This window comes from Siphateles boraxobius, unplaced genomic scaffold, assembly GCF_051911475.1.
Source record: "Siphateles boraxobius isolate OS27281-9 unplaced genomic scaffold, OSU_SipBor_1 1, whole genome shotgun sequence".
Taxonomy (NCBI): Eukaryota; Metazoa; Chordata; class Actinopteri; order Cypriniformes; family Leuciscidae; genus Siphateles; species Siphateles boraxobius.
Genome location: NW_027508699.1, coordinates 27,462,421 through 27,490,379, shown reverse-complemented (window position 1 = coordinate 27,490,379; position 27,959 = coordinate 27,462,421). Strand labels below are relative to the sequence as shown.

At 38.5% G+C, this 27,959-nt stretch overlaps 1 protein-coding gene across 1 annotated transcript in view; it reads right to left on the bottom strand.

Annotated features, from left to right (window-relative positions):
- The window catches only part of lamc1 (laminin, gamma 1), a 63,000-nt gene that overhangs the window by 9,884 nt on the left and 25,157 nt on the right, over positions 1-27,959 (bottom strand). Inside the window, exons 2-9 of the mRNA XM_077231742.1 lie at positions 16,350-16,654; positions 11,240-11,370; positions 7,605-7,771; positions 5,872-6,060; positions 5,428-5,545; positions 2,399-2,497; positions 281-417; positions 18-140 (exon numbers count right to left, since the gene is read on the bottom strand). Coding sequence (XP_077087857.1) covers positions 18-140; positions 281-417; positions 2,399-2,497; positions 5,428-5,545; positions 5,872-6,060; positions 7,605-7,771; positions 11,240-11,370; positions 16,350-16,654 — 1,269 coding nt within the window. The remainder of the gene's footprint in view (positions 1-17; positions 141-280; positions 418-2,398; positions 2,498-5,427; positions 5,546-5,871; positions 6,061-7,604; positions 7,772-11,239; positions 11,371-16,349; positions 16,655-27,959) is intronic.

The window sequence follows — 27,959 nt, the reverse complement described above, 5'->3', positions numbered from 1 at the left end:
TGCATCTGTTATTATACCTGGAGCCACAAAGTAGATGGGAAAGTAGTCTTCTGAGATGAGCGAGATCTCTCCAGAGCTGGGTGACCACTGCACGGGAATGCTGGAACCATCTCTCTGCTGTCCTTTCCAGCTCTCATCGTCTATTCAAAGACATGTGTAACATATTTTATTCAATCCCCATGTTACAATCCTTTGGTTGATTTTACAATGGCACATTTGTTGAAAACCACATTCAAGAAATGAGCATAAACAGGATATTGACTATTAGATGGATGCTCACCCTTGTCGAAGTTGGAGGTGATTTTGTGTACGCTGTAGCCCTCGGCACTGTCACACACAGTGGAATGCTGGAAGCAGAAGCATGGAGTACATCCCTGAGGATTTTGGGGGTCCAGATTGAAGTAGCCCAGTTTACACCTGAGAGTGAGATGCAAAAGTTTATTAGCAATGACACGGGATGGCTGTCCTGCAGAGTTCAGCTTCAACCCAAATTAAACACACTTGAACCAGATAATCAAGGTATTAGCGTACTAGATTATTTTAGTTTTATTTATTATTTGACAACATGTTACTGATGAGGGACATTTCAATTATTTTAATTATAGTCATACCAATTATTTATTTGAAATGCAATTACTACTACAGTTTTTCATCTAGATTTTACTTCATTTGTAAAAACCTCCTCACACAAGGTGTTGTGAAATGTTGTGCAATGTGATTTATTCAGCATTAAATTATTGAGAAATACTGTTTTTGGATTTGTATGCAGGCCCCACATGTAAAGACATAACGTGTGGAGTGAGTGAAGTAAACGGGTCATCAGTTAACATCAGTGAGATCATCAATGAGCCTGTAAAAACAAGCCACACATTAATCGAGAGCTGGAGCTTCAGCCATACTCTCTTTAGTCCTTCTTGAACCTGTCTTTCCATGTCTCCCACTCTGTCTGTTTCATGAGTATATACTGCAGGGATTATCCTGTCCATGTGTGGCCAAACTCGGTGGCTCTGAGGAATTTCACAGCCAACATGTGAGTGAAAGTTTAGAGTTTTTTTGCAAAGCAAAGTGCAAAACGAAGACAGGCAGGAAAGCTGGGATTATGCAAAATCAAATGTAAATGGCAAATACTTAGAATGATTGTTTAAATTAGGGTTTGGCAATTTAAAAAATCATGATATACTGTTTAATCAAACAACTAAACAAAACATAAAAATAATACCGAATTGTTTTAATTACTGTAATTTATTCTAATGTTTCTTATCATTAAATATTAAAATGTATGGGGTTAGAAAGATTTTTGAAAGAAAAGTATTATTATTCAGCAAGGATGCATTAAATTCATCATTTATAATTTTACAAAAATATTTCTATTTTAAGTAAATGCTGTTCTTTCGATCTTTCTATTAACAAAATAATCATAAAAAATGTATCCCGCCCCGGTTTACACAGAAATATTAAGTAGCACAACTGTTTTCAACACTGATAAGAAGAAATGTTTTTTGAGCACCAAATCATCATATTAGAATGATTTCTGAAGGATCATGTGACACTAAAGACTGGAGTAATGATGCTGAAAATTCAGCATTGCCATCACAGGAATAAATTACATTTTGAAATATATTAACATAGAAAACAGTTATATTAAATTGTAATAATATTTCACAATATTACTGTTTTACTGTATTTTTGATCAAATAAATGCAGCCTTTGTGAGCACAGGAGACTTCTTTAAAAACACATTTAAAAATCTCACAGAACTTTTGAACGATAGTGTGTAGTTATGATTAATTGCATACATTTTTTATTGTGTATTTTAAATTTTAATCATACTTTATTAAAGACTCAGAATGAAATATGTAGAGATGGCTCATCACAGTCCCCAAGCTAGTTAAACTTTGGTGACTGCAAGTCTGGAGGCCCTACATGGTCTGGCTGAGGGCTCTCAGCTGGGAAACCTTTGCCATCCCGGAGCTATTTTCTCTTCCATCTGACACTGAGGGTCCTAATTCTGTTTCTCAGACACACACATGGCCTCATATTCTCTGTGTGTCACCCACATAGGGACTTTCCATAAGAAAATGGTGTAGACGTCAGACGGCGCTTTTAAACTTCTGTTTATAAAAGCTTTGACAGACATCCACATAATAGAGCAGGAGCTGAAAGGTGGACCATCTTTATGGGGCTTCTGAAGTGTTGATGTTAGAGTTAATTCTGTTGATGACTAACTTCTAATTTGAGAACATATTAAACAAACCTAGTAATTATAACTTTTGTCCTTGTGAACAAGTCAAGTATGGACAATGCTAACAGCGCAGGGGTGTTTAAAAAGCCAAAACAGTTGCCATTGTGTGTGTGGGTGAACATGTGCATGGATGTTTTGTAAAGTAAAGAGTCTGACCTGTCACAGCTGAATCCATCAACATTTTCCTTGCACTGGCAGCGTCCAGTCTGGACATCACACTCCTGCGTGCTTCCAGCCGGATTACAAGAGCAGGGTCTGTAGAGGGAAAAGAGGGAGCAAGAAAGTCAAGGAGAAGGAATCAACTTTAAAGACACTGATTATTGAGTCTGCATTATAATATAACCTTCTAGATAAGAATGACAGCTTCTGGTGAAGTGTGTTGGTTGGTGGTTTAAGCCATGCAAGCAGAGCCTAAAATTAACACTTGCCAAGCGCCAAATTAGATTAAAAATTGCAGGCATTGTCAAGTATATGAAAAAGTGTCAATCACCAGTTGGCCGGTAGCATTTTTATGAATCCTAAGGGGTCGTTCACACAGAACGTGTTCCATTCCACTGCGCTACTTTGCCATTATTCTTCAATGTAAACGCATGCTAGACGGACGTGTATGTCCGTTTCGCTTGCGTCTTTTGCAGCGTCTCGCGCATGATACTGCATTCTAAAAACGTGGCGGTCAAATTAAAAGTTAAACTTTAAAAAAAAGGATTCCGAGACCTTGCATTTTTTCTCCATTCCACTCCCCGGGTCTCGTGTTTTTCAAAGCAAAAACGCTTTCTGTGTGAATGGCCCTTAACAAGGATGTTTATGCAATGTTTTGAGAAAATTAACGTGAATGACGCTCGGGACAGTTGATCGGCCAGTGTTCGTCCCGAAAGTTTGTGCTTTGCCAATTTAATTATTCAAGTGCAAGATTAGAAAGAGATCTCAATTCATTACTCGTGTGCGGTATGGGAAGTTTTCTGTGCACAAATGCCCGAAGCTCCGGTCCAGGAAACCACGACAAATTTAGCAAGTCTCAGCAAGTATCCTAGTTGGTTATATCTTAAGTGAACGTAAACAGTCGAGCAAGACAACGCATGTGTACAGTGTCTTAAAAAGTCTTAAAGTGACAGCAGCCAAATATTCCTGCTGCTGTCTGTGTTTTTAATGTTAAACAAACAACAAAAGACAAAGAAAAAAAATCACTAAGCCCTTGAATGATAACTTTTGTAACTTTATTAATGATTAATCAATATTTAATTTATACAGTAAAGACTATGCAGTGTTATTTTACATTTGATTACTTTATTCAATTTCTATACCTGAAAACTACTGTTAGACAAACTTGAAAAACACTGTTCATTTCAATTGTATTTTTGTTCGACTTCTGCAGGGATTAAAGTGAAAAAAATTCTTCTGACTGAAATTTTTTTCTGGCCAAGTCATATTCCTTGAACTTTATTTAAATAGTCGAGACCAATAGCGTTTTAAGGGGAGATGTTTTAAACCGCTTTAATATTGCCAGTTTGCGTATTTTAAAAGCTATTTTAATCTATGAAAAAAATTTTAATTAGCTTGACAAATAATCAACCATCTACATAACTTTTCAGTACATGTTTTTATTTATCTTATAAGCCAATAACAAACAATGCTAAATTATATTAATATATAGTTTGCTCCATGGCAAATCGTTTTGGCTGAGGGCAAAGTGAAGTTTCATAACTTTATATATTTAGGCTATTTAACTTTAACTTTGTAGCCTATTAGAGAGCTGACTTATGTTTGACTGAATTGTTTGATTTATTTCTCATTGTATAGCTTCTTATAGCCTACCTATTAGGCTACTTATACTTTTATACTGGATATTATTGATCGTTAAAACTGACATTTAACAAAAAGAGACAGGGTTGTGTAATGTTATATATTCTAAAATATATAAAATATTCTTTATATATATATATATATATATATATATATATATATTACTATGCATTCTCTTTACTGTATGTGTACATGCATAATAAAATAAAACGAAACAACCCTGTCTCTGTTTGTTAAATGTCAGTTTTAATGATTAATAATATTATATAATAATAATATTTCATATTTTTGAAATGAAAACAAAAATAAGCAGGGTTGTGTTTTATATTTCGTGTTGTTATAAATGCAGTGAAGATAATCAATGTGCGTTGCCTGAACCACATTTGTGTGGCCATTAATATGTTTGTTTATGATAATATGTTAATTTATAAATGAAAAGAGGTGTTTTATATATATTTCGTTTTATTGTTGATGAAAAGAGACAGAGTTGTATTTTATACCATATTTCGTTTTATTGTTGTCTAAAATATACATAAAGAGATAACCGGAGTAGCCAGAGCGAGCTGAGTGACGCGATCAAGAATGCGGGGGGGCGCCGGGAACAAACGCGCTCGGATTCGGACCGCAGCAAACCAGCTGTAGGCTGACATGCACTTATCCAAAAAGATTAATTGAGTGAACCTTATACTGTCTATGGAGTGAACACGGAGCAGTTTTTCCGTGAGCGGGAATTGAAAACCCGGACTGGACCATAAGCGAAGTGATTACAGAATGCTAGAGTGGAGAGAGGAACGTGCTTTCGCTCCAATCCAGGCTTTATCACATCCCCCTCAGCAGGGTGAATACACCTCGTCTTTCCTTAATTTAAGACCTATTCAAACTAAAATTAAGACATTTATCACACTATTTGAGAAATGAAAGCCTATTTACGGCCTTAAAATTATGAAAAGTGAATTTAGGACATTAAGGAACATTAAGGACAGATGGGAACACCCTGCAATTGACGGAAATCCGTCATAGACTCGCTGCAATTAACGGAAATCCGTCGTAGCGACGGAGAACTTTAATCCCTGCTTCTGTAATTATTTGTGCCATTGCTTTTAATTTGATTATTTGTTTTTATTATTTTTACTGACCATTTCCTTTTCCTCAATAATGTTTTAAATTTATATTGGTTAGGTCAGTAGTTTTAACTGTGGTATCAAAATTGGAATGGAGAATTGTGAATTTTCACTGGTATCTAAAATGTTGGTGTCATTACTGCCTGTTTTTGCAAAAACAATTTCATGGCCGGGAAATATATTTATGGCCGGTACATTTTCTGAAGTCAAAAATGAGTTTTTTAGGCCCTGCGTGCCAGCGTGGATGAGTTAAAAGCTCTTTACCTGCAGCCTGCCTCAGTCAGTGTGTGGTACCCAGGCTGGCATCTGTCACACTTATCCCCCATCACTCCCGGCTTACAGCTACACCTGCCAGTGTTGTCACACTGAGTACTGAGCGAACCTGGAAATGAAAAAACAATCAAATAAAATGGTAATGGTTACAAGCTCAAGCTCTGAAGGCCTATTCAAATTTGACACCAGAACAAGATGTTAAAATCACATATATTTATTTATCTGTGTTGAATTTGTATGTTCAGTGTTGTATTTTTGAGTCGGTTTTTGGAGTTTTGTGAGATCCCTTGTGATTTTAGCTCCTTGAGTGAAAAAAAAAAATCCCAAAGCAAAAAAATTAAACAGAACAAAACATAAATATTTTTAAAAAAAATAAAATATGCTTGGCTTTTTATGCATCTTCCACCTTGGTCCTGCAGTATGGCTGTTACCCACCGATAGGGTTGCAGCTGCAGGAAAGACAGCGCTGGCCAGAAGGGGCTCTGTAGTAGTTGTCCAAGCATCGCTCACAGTTCGGCCCATCTGTATTGTCGGCACAGTTGCGGCAGTGACCTCCATGTCCAGTGGCACGATACAGCTCAGTGTCGAAATAACATTCTGCGCTTTTTCCGTTACAATTACATGCTGAAACAGAGACAATCTCAAGTCAGAAATTTGATGTAAAAACTCCCAGGGACGGCATTAATGTGCCTATTATGTAGACACTCACATTTGCAAATAAGATAAATAATGAAAAAATCTGGCGTGATAACAGAGGAACTAGTCTGAACTACGCAGATGCGGTTTGGCAATCATCAGGATTTGGAGTAGGACTTCTGCCTGAGTACTTGGTGGACACAAGACACACTTAGTGGAAAGAAGATGATGGAGGAGCAGGAGCTGTGTTTTGGTGTGAGAACACTGGGCTTTAGGCTACGGTACATCAGATGTCCACATTAGTCATGCATTTCTAATAAATGCGTGGATGCATGTGTCCAGATGAGGGAATGGAAGACACCATAAACCCTTTCCACAGACAATATGACTCCGGTTTAACGAAAACAAAAAAGAATCCGTATGGAGGAGGTTAGTCTGTGAGGAAAGACTGTAGTTATGCATGTACTCATGACAGAGGAAATCAAACTGGTGGGATTTTGTATCTTTCTACGTATTACAGAAAAAGAGGCAGACATCATCTTAGGCAGGATTTCTGATCTTGTTTTCCATACATGGAAAGTAGATTTATTTTACATGGAAAGATGATTATACTGTTAGCATTCCAAAAGGTAAAAAAAAAGCACCATAAAAGTGTTCTATATGACTTGCTATTTTTTAAGTCTTCTGAAGGAACAAAATCTAATTTGTGTTCTCATTTATGTATGTTTTTCAAATTTGGCAATTCAGTCACATGACTAGCCAGGGCTAATTTTGTGTGACATGGCATCAATCTTGGTGCAACACGTCTAATGCATTTTTAATCTCTGGTAGAAGTGAATTAGCAGTTAGCAGTGATTTAGCATTAACAGTGAATATGCACACTAAAATATACCTGTATATACATGGCCGTTTTGAAAGAAGTTTCTTATGCTCGCCAATCCTTTTATTTATTTATTTGATAAAATACACTCAACACAAGAATATGATTTAATTATAACGATTTAAAATAACTGTTTTCTGTATGAAAATATTTAAAAATGTAATTTGTTCCTGTGATGACAAAGCAGTATTTTCATCATTACTCCAGTCTTCAGTGTCACATGATCCTTCAGAAATCATTCTTATATGCCGATTTAGTGCTTACAAAATATTTCTTAATATTAACATCACAGTTAAAACAGTTGTGCTGCTAAATATTTTATACATTTGTTAAATTGTTTTTGTTGAACAAAAAGTTCAAAACAACTGCATTTATGCATTTATGAATTAAATGCACCCTTGCTGGATAAAAGTAATAATTTCTTTTAAAAAATCGTACTAAAGTTTATGATGATATTCTTAAATATTGGTTAAAGTGTGGCGGTATAAAAAATGTCATTTTTATTTCTACAGGTTTGGAATGATATGATTGTGAGTAACCGATCACATTTTAAACGTTAGATGAACTATTCCTTTATATGAGGAAAAACCATTGGAACAGAAATCGTTTTTTTTTTTTTTTAGGAAGATTCAACCAAACGCAGAAAACTTACGCAGACACTCGTTGGGGTTTTCAGCGGTGGCTCTCCTCCAGGGACGGTCATTGTAGAATGGCTTGCACTTGCCGCAGTCTGCTCCCTCTGTGTTGTGTTTGCAGTTACAAACCAGCTTGCTGCGCTCGTTCTTCACGCACTCGCTGGCATGGCCATTACACTTGCACCTGGGTGGGGAGGAGGAAGGTAACAGACCGGTCAGGTGCAAAGGGCCACCACACAATGATAGGGTACACTTACTATATGTGTACACATCCTGCTGCTGTTGTGCAGAACAAAACCAAGCAGGCACAAACGTGCCGCAAAGCTGTTCAAACACAGAACTCTGACGATGTTTGTTGAGCCTATCACAGAAACGTCACTGCACCTTTGTTGTCAGATTGAGTGGCTGATGTCTGTGTTTTTATCCTGCCTGTCCATTGATAGAAGAGTATGCAGTAGTACAGTACAGTAATACTACGTACGGTATGCAGTGCTTTTGAACAGACCGTTTTTCATCCCAGTCTTTTAACCAGCAGTGAGTATTGCTTATTAAAGCATTTCAAGCTGGAAATGTATTTCATTTTTATTTTTATATGCAATGCCAAGACAGAGTGAATAAAAGCATCTTAAACGCAGTCCATATGACTATATTTCGAGTCTTCTGAAGTCATACAATAGTTTTGTATGCAATAAATGCACAAGTACATGTATAAGACTGCTTGAGATAAAAAAAAATATCCGTTAAGACGACCAACTACAATGGAAAAATGTTTACAGCATAAATATAATATGCGCATCAAATCAAAGTCATATGATTGTATAATTTACTCCAATGATTTGCTACTATTACTTCCATGAAACATCTATTCTCTCCCATTTAATAAAATATAGAACATTTGATAAAAGTGTCAGTGGCTTCATCTTCGACTTTTTCTTTTCTTTTTTTGTGGGTAGTGACAATTTTGTTCAATTTAACACATTGGATGGAAACTTTGCTTTTATTTGCATGATATTCCAACTATCTGCATAATATTACATTTGCAACCTGGACAGAAAGCTACACAAAGTAACACGACAACATTTTTAATTTTTAATTTTTTTTTAAAGCTCTTTTGCCAGATTACTAGGGCTGTAACGATACGCGATATAAAATCGAAATCGCGATACTCAGGTCCACGATCCTGTATCGCGATGTGAGAAGGCAGAATCGCGATCACACCCCTTCCAACTCCCAGAGTTATCCTTCCTGTCCAGAACCAGGGCTCGAATTTCGGCGCGGGTATTGCGCATAATTCTAATCATTCCCGCAGGTCTCCCATTTATAATGTGGGAAATTCCCGCAATCGTAATCCACACAGATAATAAAATAAAATCATTCTTTTAACAACTATCTTCCAGACGCAATTTCACAAACAGCGTGAGTGTTCAGCGGTGCCGCGCGTCTTCTATCTCTTCTCATAATGTTTTGTGCAAGGCAGGCATCAAGCGCTGCGGCGATAATACACACTCGCGTTTTGGAGTCGGGACCATAGACTGTAAGGTCGGGACATGACGGAATATTCACTTGCACAATCGGGCCAGCAGTGCATCGTGACTGAAGTCTTTTTAAGTCTTACCAGTTTAAACATTCAAGCGATTTTAAACTAATCAGTGCTCGCGCGCTCTCTGAGATTATTTTCTATGCGCACATTCATAGAAAATCCGCCTCAAAAACAGCTGGCTAGTAACTATTTTTCGCGGATTATATTGCTTTAACACGCAAAATTGTCAATTTCGGTCTTTGTGAGTAGGCTACTCTAAATAGGCTATAGTCGGTTTTGTCTTTAATAAACATAAAACGCATGGCAGTATAATGAACACAGGATCCGTGCACTAGCTCTTAAAGTGGCGGCAGCCATATGTGTCTGTCATTAATTTTGTTGTCAAAACAACAAAAGATGGCTTTAAGTTAAAGGAATCAGGATTAATAGCCTATGTATTTCATTTATTCAGGACTAAAATACTACCCAGTGTTATTTTCCATTTGATTACTTTATTCAGTATCTGTATATAAATACTAGTGTTAGACCTATTCAAAAACTTTTCTCTTTAATTGTCTTTATTTGTATCTTTATTCTATTGTATTTATTTGTGCTACTTTTTTCAATTTAATTAAACAATTTAAATCAAGCTTCCTTGTGATGTGTAAATTCTTAACAACAATAGGCTATTACCCCATTGTAAAAATGCAATGAGCGCAAACATTTAGGCAAGATAAATGTAATAATTTTGTTTGGAAAAAATGCCCCCCCTTTCTCCCCTCAAACAAAAAAAATCCCCCCCATGAGAATCATCTAAAGGGGGGATCCCCTTTTTTTCTTCTCTCAAAATCTCTTTTTTTCACCACAAGCCCCGCCCCCTCAAGCCCCGCCCCCGTGATAGAATCGCGATACGAATCGAATCGTGGGTCAAAAATCGTGATACGAATCGAATCGTGGGTTTGGTGTATCGTTACAGCCCTACAGATTACCAAAATCAATTGAACATCCATTCAGGGCCGCAGTTTGGGCACATATGAGGACTTATTTGTCTTTGTAGGTGAATATGCTCACTGCTGCATGTACCTTTGACAGAGCCCTCAGAACAAGAGAGGGCTTGTGCAGCTGAAGTCATCTCGCACACATTGTTTCAGGTGTTCTTTGGCAAAGCCTTATGGAAAAGGTGATGTGAGGAATAATAACTTGGTGGAGGATATGCACTCATCGGACATGCATTCTTCCCTAATATAAACTTATCAGGAATGTATTAAATCTCCCAAGATGCTACGTTTCTGGTTATCAGACCACATGAGGAACATCCGGCTGCCACTCGACGCTCGGACAGAAGCACTGAGGCCGTGAGACAGCAGGTGTAAATTATTCCCTTCTACCTCGACCTTGTTCCATTTCCAGACTCTCTGCCCGCCCCATTCCAGTTCCTCTGTGCTCTGTAATTCAGCACTCCCAGGCAGGAATGTAGGGAATGTGGGCTGTGTAATGGAAATCTGCTCCACATTTCAAACAGATTAAGGTGAAAAGACATGCAATGTCGAGCACCAGGAGATGTTTCACACTTACTCGACAATGCTCTGATCCTGTATAAGGGCTTCTTCTGCATAAGCTTCATCTTAAAAGCTTACGGTCATAGTTCACAGATTCCACAGACAGGAAATAAAGAGGTAATACTTTCACTGTTGTACCTATAGTTCAGATAATTCCTTTTGGTCCTTTTATACATACAGAATGGAATAAAATGGTTCAAAACAAGGAAGTTTTGTGCCATTTTTGAGTTCAGAAAAGCTTGTTCCCACAGAGAGTGAATTTTCCCTGCAAAAAGATTTTAAAAAGAAACTACGTCCCAAACCAACCCATTTCTCTCAAAGTGTGAAACTCACACTGCAATGATCTAATCTTTCAGAGCATTAGTTCATTTCTTTTGTTTGCACACTGAAAAAAACTCATATCATCTTTCAGGTCACATGTGCAGCATTACAGATGGAGCTAATGACATCCTTGGTCTGAGTGAAAGGCAGATATGTGAATGTGTCATTAAACGATATATTGACATATTTACATTGGAGAGTGAAGCAACACAAAGAACCACAGAGAGCAGATGTTGAAACAAAAAAAACGTACCTTCCTCCCACAGCAAAGTCTGAGATCGCGTAGTAGTAGGATTTGAGAACTTTGGGATCGTTGAAAACTTCATCTCCAAAAGTGTTTAATCTATTCAGGCTCACTCTGATGTCTGTGGCAGTCACCCAATCCTGATAGAGAGAAAACAACAGTTGTGTTACAAAATAGGCTTTATTTAAAAAAAACAAAAAAAACATGGAAAAACAAAAGCAAGAATGTAGAAGGTCAGTCATAGATGAGCATGTAACGATTTTGTTTCCATTTTTTCTGGAACAGATATTGGAGAGATTTTAGCAGGGAAGGATCCTTCCCATCTGTTCTGTGCAGATGTTTAAAGAAAATAAATCCTCAGGCTTCTAATCTAAACCAAACCTGCTGGAGTCACGATGAGGCACTGCAATGTATGCAGAAAGGCTTCGTGGGAAGAGAAAAACACCAGTGTGACGTTTAGCATGTAAATGGCATTTAGAATGATGTTGCACGTTACTTGCAGTTGAACTTTGCCTGCTTTGGCCACATGTTGGCAGTGCCAATCTCAGATACCAAAGAAAACATGACTCAGACCAAGACATTAGTCCTTTCCTGAAAGCTTTGCAAGCATTACCTCCAGCTTTGCTATAAACCGTGTGAGTTTTTATTTTACAAGTGGGCTGACAGAATAGCACAGGGGTTTAAAGTGGAGCCAGGCAACCCTGTAACAATGCTGAACCTCTTCAGTCCACTAAACCCCTGCTGGAACTGAGGAGGAAACTTCCTTAAAGGACTCCGGCGCAAAATGAACCTGGGGTGTAATAACACATTGGTACTGAGTCGACTGTTCTCTGGGATTTGTTTTCATGATAATCGAGTGTAAAGAGTTGTATCTCTAAAAACGGTTTCGCTTATAATGCTAGTATATGGGGCATATAATAAGTAAAAAGAGATCGCTAGTTAATACCACTAACAAGGTTCAAAATAGCCCAAAACTAACACAGTAGCTTAATGAGGGTCTCTACATACAAATCGTAGCACTGAGAACTTTGTAAGTGTACAGACATTTTAATAATAATATACTTTATAAAGACAGTACCATTGCGTATACACGCAGGAGCCATCTTTCGGAAACAGCCTCGACCAGTCGAACCACTAACGCTGTGCTAAGTGAGCTGAACTGTGAGACTCACAGTTCAGCTCGTAGCACGGCGTTCGTGGTTCGACTGGTCGAGACTGTTTTCCAAAGATGGCTCCGCGATGGTACTGTCTTTGTACACACATACATATACATATATAAGACATTTGTGTGGTCACAATTATGAATTTGGGACTACTGATATTAGCTTCTTGCATTTTAGATGTACAATTAGCAAAACTGCAACAAAAAGAAAAAAGCAGAGATGAGGTTAGAAAGCAAAGCAGGAAGCTTGCGGAGTCAGAATTCCAGTCTGTCAGTCAAGTCCGAAGCAAGACGCAACCCAAAGCAACGAGTTATGGCACCGACATCTATATCCATAAGATAGTCTGACGGGAGATATAAATAAACAGTAAATAAAATTACTTTCGATTGACTCGTTACAAAAATGTGCATTAAATGTGCTAAAAACGGAAGTTCGAATGTGTGTGTGATGCGCTAGAACAAACCTCATTTGTTCTCTAGCTTTATGCAAGCACATGTAGGGTCTGGACCAATCAGACACACACTAATTATTCATATTCACTATATTTAATGAATATAAAGGTCTATGAAACTCTCCCCCAAAACTAACCTCACAAATGAAGTTACTTTGTCAGCCGGGTGTCCGGTTACAGAACACTTTAAGACTGATAACAGACTTTACGACCTCAAAGGAATGTGGCCACATGCGCCACATGCTTAAGAGAGAGAGACCATCTTTAATTAAATAAACTTTGCGGTGTTACTCTGATCTATGAAGGAACATGCCTCACAGAAACTGTGATGATTTACTGTCTCGTGTACTATTAGGTATAACAACATGGTATGTTTGATTGGGGTGTATGTGGTTGAACGACCACCCAACGGTCAATATAACCTCACCTGTATCATGCTTCCTAGCAAATTAATCCTCATTTAATGACACACACTTTGATGTACATCACCTTCTCTTAGAATACAATGTGAATTTGTTATGTCTATTTGAGCTTGAATGAACAGTCTAAGCATGCTGGGGACAAAGACCATAAATCAACTAAGAGCCGCTTCCCCTCTCGGACATGTCACCTTACTCATAGGTCCATTCAAACCTTAGGGGTTGGTTCTTTCTCAGGGTATATCAGAGGCAGGCAACAGTGACCGCCCTCTCTTAGTTTTTTCATCCAGCCGCAACACTGTTCTGGTGAGACTGGGGAGCCCCCTCCCCCTCCACGGGGGCCCCAGGGCCCAGCAGGCCTCGATTCCAACCAGATCCGGCCTCATGGAAAAGAGAGAAGACTCTCTCACAAAGAACCAAGAACAATCTCAGGAGTTTTGGAACAAAGACTCCAACCAACAACGACTCCAATCACCCATCCTTCCGACTTCCTCACTTCTCCTGGGTGCTCGGCGTGGCCTCAACAGAGTCCCAGGCCTTCACCAAACCAGTCATGCGTTCCTGGAGAAAGAGAACGCTCAACCAACTTCCACTTGACACTGCCGGAACCATCAACGACTCCAATTTTCAACAACTTCAAGAATTGTTCCCATTACAAATGCAAGTATTCAATTCAATGAAATGTGAAAATGAAATTCTGATGGTTCTTCTCATAGACCCTCTTCCGGTTTCCAATTTCATCCTATCACTAACCTATTTATGTATTCATGAGTGTATGTTGTTTAGTTTATTTATATTCATATAAATATCTATATTTAGTTAATAAAACTTGTACATAATATGTATTTGGTTCTGTTTTGTTTGCAATACAAGTCACTTTACGATCACGGTTTTTGCTACTGGCTCAAAGTACTGTACAGACGAAGAAATGATTATTCTTCTGTGGCCAGGGAAGATACCCTTTTCTTAGAATAAATTAATAATCAAAATAGTTCGTTGGAAGAACTGATTAATTGATTGTAATATTAATTCAGCCACATCAAGTTAATCCAATTAACTGACCCAAATATTTATAATTAATAATAACAAGATATTATTGATTATTAATATTTCCAAAAAGCTGAGTTCCTTACACACATTTGAGCTATTTTTCCTTTTAATGGAAAAAGTTGGCAAACCCACTTGAAGGCGCATACCGCCAACTACTTGGAAACATATAAAACGTAACACCTAATTATCAACTAATGGTAATAATGACAGATAATGAGTGAAGAAACTTGTTGATCATTTCCAAAAGTCCACAAACAAACCTTCACTCATCACACGCTTCTATATTGGAGCAGGCATGACAGCCACATAAACAGATCCATTCCTATAAAAAGAGTTCGGGGCTTTGATATTAATAGTTTTACGCCACATGAGATGTCTGATATGGAAGCATCTGGCGACAGGGCTAAAATTGTACATTTGCTTAACATTACATTTAAAAATCAATACTAAAAAATAAAATTACAACACATGACCACACAAAGCACTTATTAGGTGATGCATAATTATATTTTGACAGCCAATGATCCATAGCATACTCGTTACACTAAAGAAGAGCTCCCAAAATAAGTGAAAAAATAGATCATAACTAGAAACATTCTGACCTCAGGCGCCATCCTACAAGAATATATACTATCTATTTTAGATTCTCTTTTGTGAAGTAGAAACTATGCAGACGGACTTGGATGTTCAACATATGAAAGTACATGGTGAAATGAAACTGATAAAAATGTTTCAAAAATACACAATTCAGATCCCAGTGTTCCAGCTCTTGCATATACACACACTAACACGTGCACACGCACTCTTTTCCAGCTGTGTCTGTGCGCTGCCAAGCACAAGCAGGACAGGGTGGGAAATCAGGGGGCGTCACTAGTAACATGTTGCAACTGCTGGCTGTGCTGAGCGAGCGGGAGGCGACGTAGCACCTGGACATCACATCACGGGTTCTTACGAACACACACCAAACAGACTGCCTGCCAGCTTCTATACATGAATTCAGCCATACATTATCTGCTGTCCACCCAATCCCGCTCATATCTCACACGGTTAACCTCTTCTCACTTCCCCGTAACCACGGCAACATCTTGTTTTAACTCGACCGGCAGGCCGTTTTCCCTGCCTCACAACAAATTTCATAGTCAGCACACAGAAGGACTGACTCAGCTCCGAACGTCTGTCTCTTATTCAGCTAATTAATCTGAAAAATGTTTTTTGTGTGGTTGTGGTCTCTGGAAGTATATCAAGTTCTGGTGAACTGAAAAAAATTTAACCGTAGCATTTCAGCCTTACAGTATTTCTGTGGCGTGCAACGGGCTGAAACATGTTGAAAACACACCGTAAACCTATTTAACAAAATAATGGTGGAAACTACTCACCCACTGAAAATAATATATTTTTTTAAAAATTTGGAAATAAAATAGACCAGATAAAAGTATACTAACATTAAAAAGTTTGGGGTAATTAAGAGGTTTTTGTTATTTTTTAAGCAAGGATGCATTGAATTTATCAAATTATTGAATAATACTACTGCATTTCTAAGCATTTTTGGTCAAATAAATATAGTCTTATATTCTCTACCATGCATTCAATTAATAAATCGTTGAAAAAATTGTTACCATTTGAACCTAAATGTGACTCAATGTGGCAAGCCTACTACTATTTTACTATTACTTTATCTTTTTACTATTACTTGGTACAACTTAATTTCCAGAGAATATGGTAAATGGAAAGTATTAGATTTTGCAAATACCAATATCTCTCACACATGCAAACAGTTCTAAATTACGAGTTGTTTGTTTTATGCTGCAGAAAGTTGTTCAATCTGAAATCTTGGAAAAGTAACTTGGCTGCAATCACACATGACTGCACAACCGCACATCTGGAAACTGAGATTTCGATTCCCACCAATAACTTTGTTATGTCTGAGACTACGAATGATGTGATCACTTTTGACTTCATGAGTGAGTTAGGGAGATCAAAGAACAGCGAGCGATCAAGGGAGAGATCACAAAATGAGAGATAGAAGACTCTTTTACCTGCAGTACAGGGCTGTTGTCGAAGTTATATGCGCTGGGTCGGCCCTCGAGCGTGGAAAAGGCCACGTTTCCTCCGGTGAGGGGTGAGATGTCGCTAAACTCATCTGTGCACAGAGCCTGCTGCTCGTCCTCGCTCGTGCGGATAAAGCCGCGGTTGATCTTGCTGTAGGTCTTCTCGCAGGAGCCGCTGTAGTACTGGTAGGGAACCCAGGGCCCGTCCTCACTGGTGCGCTTGTAGATGGCAAAGCTCTCAGGACGGCTGGTGTGGAACTTCAGACGCACGTAGGTGATGTCGAAAGCCTTGCCTGGAAGAAGAGAGAAGGCAATATGAGGCTATGAATTCTTCATTCTTTTTGTTTCATAAAACACATTGAAAACACTTAATATAACACCATAAAGCACTGAAACTGAAATGGATGGATCATTAGTGGAGTAGAAAGTCCTAATATTAAAATGGAAAATCCAACCTATTTAAAAAAGCTGGGGTGCAGAATCAGCATGCACTGCATGGGAAAGTCACAGATAAACATACGTTGCATATCCTCAGCGTATCTGATCATATATTTAGGTAAACATAGAAGAGGAGATCAGTGAGACATGTTCTATAATGTGCAGAGAATGCAAGGCAGATTTCACACAGATAGGCTGGCAGTAGTGTCCTCGAGGTAAAGGTAGAACGGGGTTCAGATAAAGCTGGAAGATGACTGGATGGATACCATTCGCTCCCTTTACTAAACAATCTGTGCTTTGGTACAGCCCACAAAAAGATAGAGCAGGATTCAAGGACTGGATAAGACACTAAATCAGCACTGCAGGTGTCAAACATACACACATCTCTGAAAGATTGCACAGAGAAATGGATCAAGGTTAAGCAGACATGCCTGATATTGCACACGGCTGGCATAATGCCATGCAAACATAACCTTGTTCCACTCAAAATACCTCAGCGCTCCTTCCTGTCTGATAAGATCTGCAAATCCTTGTCCTCAAATTTCTATTGTTCTGCTCATTTTTTCCCCTTCTAACTGCAACAATCATGGTCATAACCACTTTAGAAATTGAGAGGGACACCCTCGTTTTCAAATGATCGGGTTTACACATATTTGTTGTTGTGTTATTTATTCAAAAATACAATACAATCATCTCTCTGCCATGATTGGAATCATTTCATCGTCAACTAGCCTGAAATTCTTTTTTCCACTCTTTAACAGATAACATGCAATCAAACCTTGTCTCGTAAAATGACAAGACAAGAGCATAATCACATGCTTTTTTTTTTTTTTTTACAAGAAGCTTAGTTTTTTGTGCTAGTCTGGATTTCAGCAGCTTTGTGAGGTCCTCCAGCAATTATATAGAGTGTGTAAAAACATATTTTTGCATGTCTGAGCAAGCTATGGGTGTTTGGGAGAGACTGTAACCAGGGGCCAATGGAAATGACATGGAGAGACATCATTTATTTAGTGGGAAGAAAATGACACCATCTTTCAGGCAGGGTCATGGGGGGGGGGGACCAATGTTTGCTTTAGCAAAGAATTTGCTCTCCAAACAAATCCGTAAAAACTAAGGACAACTGTGTGTTAAGTAAATAGACCGAGATTGCATCAAAAAGTTTAACTACAGCTAAAGCAGGGACTGGTTTAAAGCAATGGAAAAAAAGACTCATTCCTTGCAGAATTCTCTGAGGGCATTTTGGCTGTTAACATGAAAATGAACTTGCTGACTTTTAGGAGCCCCCTGCACACAAGGTCAAAGTTCCACAGAAGTAGGAGAGATTTTTACAATAGGGTGTGGGTTTTCTGCTTCTTCATTAGTGAATGAGCTGAAAATGCCAAACGTAGCTCTTAAAAAATAGCCTACAAAGACTCGAAGGTATAGATGCTCCGATCAGCATTTTTGGGGCCGATCACCAAAATCATGATCTGCCGATTGCCGATCACTGCCGATCACAGAATGGCAGGGGAATGGGAATCTTTTATCTATAATCTAGCAGAGTTTGCACCATTTGTAGAAATGTGTTTATTTAATTGTATTTAGAAAATGAGATGTCTTAAGGCTACTGTAGGCCAGCTTTCCCAAATAAGGCAGAGTAACATTAAATTATTCCAAACAAAGAGGGGTCAGGCAGACCAACACACATCAGATCAGCCTAATGGGAGGGGATCAAGTTACACTTCGGCATATTTGGAAATTGTAGCCTCTTAATACACCCACTACATTTACTAATTGGCAACAAAATGTACAACTTGTTACACCAAAACTGGCTACTGATAAAAGGACAAAACTATGGCAAGTTTTTTCTGTTATTATTATGAACGTCTGATGTAGTTGAGCAGAATGCTCTTTTATGAAGTTACTTCATTAAAGGACATATTTAATGAGATTATGCCTGAAAAGGTTTTGGATTTTTAAAAATATATATTGTATAAAATGACTTGTTTATATTTGTTTTGTTTTATTGTATTTATATGATAGTTGTATTTTTATAAGTGAATTTCTGCCATGAAAATAGCTTTGAATGCTGACATGGCATTAAATAAAATAATCTGAATCTGATGTAGTTGAGGAACCAACTACGTCAGATCAAAAAAAATAAAATACCATCACCACTTTGGAAACATCTCGCGGCACGAATGTACCAATACAAATAAATAAAAACATCTCCAGTTAACTCAGAGCATTCATTTTGTTCATTAGTTAAATAAGAGTCGATCTAGCGCTGAAATGTTTTTGTTTTTTATCAAGTGATCAAAGTGCTCGTTGCCGCAGCGATCTGTGGCGCAGATACCGCGTTCTGTTGTGGCTCGCGCGGTGCACGGTCTTCACTCGGACGCGCGCTTCAATCCGTTGGGAGACTCCGGTGGTGAAGGAGAACTCATGTTGCCACTGCCAAGCTCCACTCTGCTGTTGTGTGCCCGTGCGCCACGCATGCAGGTGGGAAAAAGTCGCGCGAGTAATTTACATCACGTGATGGGGTTTTTTGATCGTCACTTTTGGGGTTCGCCGATCAATCTATTTTTAGCCAATATCGGCCGATCATGATCGGCGTCCGATCAATCGGAGCATCCCTACTCGAAGGTGAAATCAAACTATAAGCTAGCTATCATCCAAAAAAACCTCACAGAAAATACTTATTTTTCCTGTCTTTTCCTTACATAAGCTAGCGTGTGGTGTCAGAAGACCAGGAATATACAAAAAAATGCCATGGGCTTTTCTGGTACTTTTTCATCCATTTTTGAGCTGCTCTTTTCTCAATGGACATGGATAGTGACTACCTCATCACACTCTGCTACACAATTTCTTTCAAGTTCCACAGAAACAAAACATAGTTTTCACCCCCTGTGGAACTCAAATTCATGATGTTCAATTTTGAGTGAACTTGTACTTGCGATAAGCACAGATATAAAAAGAAGCGGTGCTTAAAGGTTCACTCTAAACTGAAAATTCTGTTATCATTTAATCACCCTAATGTTGTTCCAAACCTGCAGAACTACTTCTGCAGAAAACAAAACATTTAGAAAAATATCTCTGTGTTTTTGTCAATTTCAATAGACAATGTTGTTTTGGACCCCATTGACTTTCATTGTATGGGCAAAAACAACTAAAACATTCTTCAAAACATCTTCATTTGTGTTCTACAAAAGAATTAAAGTCAAATTGGTTTGGATGAGGGGTTTGGAACAGAATATAAAATGTTAGATACATTGTCCCTTTAAGAGTGAGCAGAAACAACGAAAGAAGAAGAAAAAGAAAAAAGAAAAAAGTGTGCTGGATTCACTGCACAAGCTCTTGCAAAAGTAGGGCTGTCGCGATAACCGCAATATTGCAGTACCGCACTACTGACAGGCCAACCGCAGAGGAATGCAAGTAACCGCAGCAACCGCGAACCGCGTTTTCTTTTTTCATAAGGCCACCCTTCGTGGTTCGTACCATGTGTATTGAATGTTAAATAAGTTAATAATGATAACAAGACTGTTTATCATGGTGATTTGTACAGAGGATTCGTGGATTTGGATTTAAGCCTAAACAGACTGAATGTGATCGACTGAGCGCGTGCGATTACCTGCTTCTGTCTTTGAAGTCAAGTCATGTACATTCGTGAAAAGGTTGCCGTTTCCAAGGAAAGCAAAATATTTGTCGTAGGCTATCATCCTTTTAACATGTAAGGGTATTTACCATGAATGGCGTCAGCGCTGGTCAGCATTACTCAGCGCGAGGAAGCCGTGGGGGGAAAGCAGCGAGTCACGAATTGAATCAATGCCATTGGTCTCTATTAAGTGAAGCATTGCTTCAGCTTTGCCCAAAAGTGAAGCATTGCTGGCCAGCTGAGCCTTGAAAAGTGGAGCTCAAAGTTAAAAAACAATTAACAACTTGTTTCATTACATCTATCATTTAAGGAATCAGCTTTTTTGAACGTTTTCGTTGAATGAACGGTTTAATGACTCACTCAAAGACAGTCCGTTGGCGTAACAACTGCGCGCTGAGTGACAGCCTTTCAATGCGCGGAGACGCTGTTTAGTTTCGGTTACATTGTTTTTGTGTATGCTGACCACTTCATAACACGTATTTATATAGCAACAAATAAATATAAATAAATAAATAAATAAATGGCTGTAAAACCGCATATCGCGCTATTGAGCCACTCAAAATTACCGCAAGGGAAATTCCTTCACCGCGACAGCCCTATGCAAAAGAGTGAAAATGAGACCGCACAACAGTGAGTCAAAAGAATTTTCCAGCAACAGTTTTATCCAATAGTTGTCCATATTTCTTATGGGCCTTTCAAATTCTACTCTATTTTTGGCAATCGGATGACTCACTCTCACTCACAATCCAGATGTTTTCAAGCTCAATTTTACTTTATTTGTCTCTTGATCATATTGTAATTCATTGCAGTTCAGGTGCACTGAAACAAAGGCTGGGAACAATTATGGTAGAACAGAACATTGTGACCAAATATAGGGTCATTTCCTAATCAAGTCCTGTTTTGAACCCAGGAACAATCCAAGGCATCCACATTTGACACAGCTACGCAATGGATCCGACAACAGCAGGATGACTTTGAAAACCTAATACCAAAACAAAGCAAAGCTTTAAAGCATTCGCACGCAAGTTGTGCATGCACTTCACTGACTGGTCTGGACGCTGAGGCGAACAGTGCCATCATTGATGTCTCACCTCTGAAGTCTCCCCAACATCCTCGCAAAACAAGACGACCCAAATCTGTTGGCAAAGCAGTGAAGAATCAAGCCAGAAGCTGGCTGAGAGGGAAACAAAAAAGCCCCTTCACATAGCCAACGCACTTCAGAAAGACAGACAAAGCGCACTTGAGCACTGACTCGTAGTGCTCACTGAAGCTCAAAGGCATGACTGAAGCAAGGGTGCACATGAACAGGGAAAGGGTCAGGCCGTGGGGGACGTCGCACTGGACTGTCTTTGAACTTATACTTGATGACATCTCATCTTTGTCACAAAGCCTTTTGAGACTGAGAGGGTGTGATTTCAGGTTCTGCATACTGAGAGAATTAAGGCGGAGGCCTGTTTCAAACATCTGCAAACAATGTGCCAGAAAGATAATAATAATAATAAAAAAAACATATTGTCCAATTACATTACACCACTGCAGCAAAGGTGGTACACAGCAGTTTTGTCAGAGCAAAGAAAAAAGTCCTAATAAGACATGTGCAGACACTCCAGACAGGTTTAAAAAAAATGGGAACCTGATGTTCTCGTGATCATAAAAATATTGCACATCCTATGGGCAATTAATCATTTCCTTTGGGCCAACCAAGCAGACATTACACAGACCTAAACCATCATCGGCTGCAGCTGTGGGGGAAGTAGCCACAGTTGTCTCCTGAAGCTGAGAAAAAAACGGAAAAAAAACGCAGTGATGAGCAGAAGGAGTCTCTTTCTCAGAGTGTGCACCAGCTGGGAGATGTGAACTTGATACTAGAACATATGAAACATACAAAATATATTAGACTATACTTCAGAATATTAGAGATTTGCGGAAGTGAACTTAATCTAGCATTTTTATTATTTACTGTTATTGTGTGATTGCTGGTTTTATTTTATAATCCTCATGGGAAAAGTCACTTTCTCTGCTCATGGACTAACGCTGGTGTGAAGTCGACTGATGTATTGAGGTTTACACCAGGAGTTAAAGCTTTTCACAAACTCTAATTAGGCTCATATGGAGGCAAATTGAAGGGATCTTTTATCCCACCATTAATGGGAAATTCCTCTACTTAATCACCTATTACTGCTGCCACTGAATGCAGATATGAAGCAGACTTAAATCCAGAATGGGGTCCAAAAGTCTGTGACCCCAAGTGAACAAGGTTAAATCATTTTTTCTAAATGCAATAAAACACATAATATTAAACAAATTATATATATATATATATAGAAAAACCGAAACCGAAAATTCTGGATGCACTAGGCCAAAAATCAAAAATGCATTTTCAAATTAATTTAATTATTTTGGCATTTTCAGACGATCATTTTCTTCAGACAAAATTTCCGTCCATCTAGTAACTTTTTAAAAATGTTACATTTTTTGTGTGTTTTTTTATCAGATATAAATGAAAAAGCAGCAACATTTTCCTAAACGTCTCAGACTGTTGGATACCACAATATTTTCCCATTTAAAGTCTGTTTAAAATTAAATAAAAAAATAAATATTGCCAAATTATTTCACTCTTGATGAGGCTGCAAGAAGTCCATGAAGAATGTTGTGCATGTTGTGGGACAAGCATGACGACACTACATGGTTTTACCCAGCCCTTCAAGTTCAAGACCGCCCTGAGCAGAAGAACAAGAGGAATTCCACCATTCAATCCAAAACAATCAGGGTATTGATGATAAAAACTGTGTGGCTCCCCAATGTGAGACTGAATAGATAGAGGACGGATATAACCAAAAAAACTAACTCAGCTCAGATTAAACGGTCTCAGACATATCCACCATCAAGATCTCTGGAAATGTCAAGCACAGCTTTATCAGTTATCAGACAGGGACCTTCTACTTCACTTCCTGTCTTTCACAATCTTTTCTCACTCACACAGACACATGCAGTCATATATATATATATCTTTTTCTTCCTTACAAAGTGTCCTAACCAGCTGTAGCTTTGTGTAGAACCCGCCCACTGCAAAATTTCATTGGTCTAAGATCATTCTCCACAACTACAAAATATCAAATAACTTCTGATTATAAGCATAGTATGGAGAACTTGTCACATTGGGCTGAGTTAGAACGCTTTATCAGAAGGACAACACCCTTGAGGCGACCTTGGTTTGTGTGCCTTGCTCAAGGTCACAATATCTCTGGTTATCAGCCTTGGGTACTGAGCCTTTACTGTAAACAGACTCATTAAGATGCAATTTCTCTCAGTCTCTCATACCTTCAACCAAAACTGAGACTGTGTGACAACTTAGGACAGAAGTCGTTGAGGTGGGAGGAGGAATGTGCTGGAATGAGGCTGGAATGTGCTTCCGCACATAGTGACGCCAACGTGGGGGGTGAAGCAGACCGAAAGAGAGATTGAAAAGAGAGAAGGAACATATGCAAATGATCAAAAGCAAGTGGACAACACAGACTAAGATAAAGAGGTAAAACATTGAAGATAACATCAAGAACCATGGGGGAGAGACATAGCCTATTTGATTAAACTTCAAAGAATCAAAGAATGTAAGACAGAAATGTTTAAATGAGAGAATAATCTCATTTAAAAGATAAAAGAGGTTATTGTACTATATTGCACTTCTGATTCTGTTATCAAAAGATCATTAAAAAGTTAATTAAGGTTTGGAGAGCAAAACACCTTGGCAATTTTATAAAAGGGGAAAGGTAATGGATGTGTGCCATTAAATTTAAGGCATGTCCTCTGAAGGAGACGAGGAAATTTGTGAAATGCCACTGTGCGGTTCAGTGTTGCTTAACTGGTCATTATGAAAGATGAGAGAGGGGCTCAGGCAACACGCTGAGGCTTGTGCGCCAACCAGAAAAACTCTTCTATTCTATACATAAGACTTTTCTGAAAGAAACTGCAAGGATTCATTAAGTTGATCAAAAGAGATAGTTAAGTCTTTAAAAAAAAAATGTAAATAAGAGCAATAACAAAAAACCCTTTCACAGCCGTTTTCTACACTGATAATAATGACATGTTTCTTGAGCACCAAATCAGCTTTAGAATGATTTCTTTAGAATGAAGGATCATGTGTCGTGAATATTCATCACATTGCGTTTTTTTGAAAATTGCGGAACATCTGTTTTACTGTATTTTTAATCAAATAAATGCAGCTCCGTTGAGCTTCAAAATTTTAAAATATCTTACAGACCCCAACTTTTGAACAGTAGTGTATATACAAACTAGTATATAAAAACAATAATGTTCCTTATAATAAAAAAAACTTTATTAAACTTTAAATATTATGATTTACTCTGTGCATTTCAGTTTATTTTTACTCCATTAAACCATTACAGCTACTGAAACAAAACGTCTGCCAACGTCCTGTCCTTCTAAATATTTGTAAGTCCAAGCTGAATCACTTTCTTCATGTTTTAGACCCATCATAGCTTGAATTTTAAACCAGCACCACAGACAGATGTGCGCATTGTGCTTGCGGCGCCATACATCAATATTTCAGAATGAGTCCAACACTGAAAAGTGAGTGAAGAAAAGCAGCAGCTGTCTAAAGACACTGCCATAAATCCACTTCAAACCAAGAGTGAGAGGACACAGTGACCGTAGTGGGGGAACGATGGAGCCTTGAGACGGAAACACATCAGCCATGAGAGAGAGACTCAATTCAGGAACAGAGTAAAGAAAATAACAAATCAGTCAGGAGATACTCTACATCCTTGAATTTTCACTCCCACTAGAGTTCTCAATGGTCGTTTACCAGTTCCTCCCTTAAACACGGTGGCCAGACTCTGATTAGGGTGAGTGAAAAGAAAACACAAAAACTAAAACAAATGTCTTTGTTAGGAATGCCTGTCTAATGAAGAAGAGGGGCTTGTTCTCAAAAAAAACTTGTGCATGCTTGCTTGGCAAGGCGAAGAGCAAAAGATTTAGCCTTTAAAAGTGTCAAACGCATTTACTTGTGAGCTGAAGTTAAATCCAAGTTTTATGGGGGAAATGACTAAACTGAAAAGACCTTTGAAATGGAGAGGCCGTCCACTAGTCTTCTTTCAAAAGGAGGCGCTGCCAAGAGGCCCGGCTCAGAAAATCACATCACAATAACATGGTCAGTCTTGTTGGTATGCAACTGTCACATGGCCCCAATTAAATCCTCTTAAACAAACACCAAATAACCACCAATCACAAATGAAACACTAATGCACAGGTTTCATTGTGTGGAGGAGTCCTGCCCATTCACAAGTTTCAAAGGTGAGATCCAGATCTTTGCAATCAGGGATTCCATTCATTACTGACATTCCGGGGTTTGGGAGGGAAAAAAAAGGTGGAGCGCTTCGCCAAAGGCCGTGCTATGAATTCACACCTTTCAGCTAACCTTCAAGCCCTATTGGATACGTTTGAGGTGATAAACACCTACGACAATTGAGCTACAGCTCTGTTAAAACAAAAGAAAGATGCATCCATTCAACAAGGCACCAAATGGAGTCTCAGGCCCCAGGCTGACTGGCTCGCAGGGGACGACAGTAATTCACAAAGCTGTTTACAGGACGGGGTAAAGCTCTGAATAAGTGGCTGTGTTATCTAAACAACTCTGAAAGCTTTACTGTTGTGGGTTTACTGCCGTGTGAATGTTTTAATCATGGTTAAATTGATTATAAGCCATTCTAAAATGTCATGTGGTGGACAGATTTCTCAGAGATAAATTTATGGTGCGGAAAACCATTTGCTCTGTTTGGCGTTCCCCATGAGAACAAGGAGTTGGATTAAAGCTACCCCCTGTATGTTCAGACCTGCCTCTCTTGGCATGGCTGACGGGAGGCGTTGGTCAGTTCACAACAGTCCTCTGTCATTTCTCAATACTTGACCTTTGCACATCATTCATTTCAAAAATGAGGAAAATATTTGATTTAAAAAACAAATTATTTTTAAATATGAGGGAACCAAAATCACTAGACTTGGTTAAAGCATTTATCTGTCAAAGTTATGTGGCAAAAAAAAGGCAAATTAAAGCTAGCTGTAAAAAATGCATATAAAAAGAAAAAGCTCAGCATACATTGACTGCAACATAATCAGTTATTAATATTTTGTTCTCTTGTTTTTGCACGCGTTCATAATTTCTATCTATAGCAGCCTGGGCAAAAATTATGTTTGCACAATTCGTTATCACGAATGGAACAATTGACTCCAGCACAACCATCTATTTTCAGTTGCAAATAAAATGTAAAAAAAGGTGCTCATGGAAAATGGACCTAGAATGAACCTGGATTGTCTGCAAATAAAACACAAAATACAAACATATCCAGGTTTTTAAAAAAAAATCTATTTAATCATAGCAATGACAATTTCCACCATTTGTACTCAACCATTTCAACTATGACTAACTCAAGGTGTGCCTGTTTGCTCCAGGAGGAAGACGCTCTAAGCTTGGACCTCTCTCTGCATTCCTTCAGCACTCTTCCAAATCTCCCGAACACAGCCGGAGGTGCACGAGAGGGAGATAGTGAGAGATAGAGATAGAGAGAGAGAGAGAGAGAGAGAGAGAGAGAGATGGAGAGAGAGAGAGAGAGAGAGAGAGAGAGAGAGAGAGAGAGAGAGAGAGAGAGAGAGAGAGAGAGAGTGAGATAGAGAGAGAGAGAGATAGAGAGAGAGAGAGAGAGAGAGATTGAGACCCTCAGGGAACTAGAAGGATTAGGGGTTGCTGTATGAGTACATGAGTGGGGGGCTGTCCGGAGGGAAAGCCTCAGTCCAAAGCTACAGTCCAATTAAACATCATCTCATGACCTCACTGCATTCTTCCGTGGTGGGATGAACAATGACGGCTTTGACTTTTTAAATATGTGGGCATGACAGTTTTTTCCTGTACATAATTTTTCACCATCTGCCCATCGGCCTGCTGGGAGTTATGTCGGGAGTAGATGTCGAACATCTGTTCCCGTCCACACTTCCGCAAAACACTCTATCAGCCTGTACAGCGTGACCAGAGACGATGTTCACAGTACACATTTCTTGAAATTCATTTCACAAAGGTATAAATATTATTTTAACAAAGCATACATTTAACCTTAAAAAAAAATGTGGCACTGTTGCACAATCATATGCATAAAATAAGCACAGTTGGGATTGATCAGATTGACAGAAGCTACCCTACACACACACAAAAGGGAAAGAAATAATGTTCTGCTTATAAAATAATGCTTTCAAGCCTCATTTAACTGCTGTCTGTAGTACACACAACTGATATTTGAACCGACAAATTATTTGACCTCTAATGGGACCTTTAGTCTAATCTTGTTAAATATCTGTTTTGTTTTGATAACTTTAACACTTGTCCTCTAACATTTATTGCTCAATCTTCTAATTAACCTTTGAGTAACTTCCAAGGCTTTAGAAAGGCCATTACACATTCGTTATATAAAAACATGGCTTCCCAGCAACAGTCAAGCTCAATTTAACCTGTAACCCAAGCA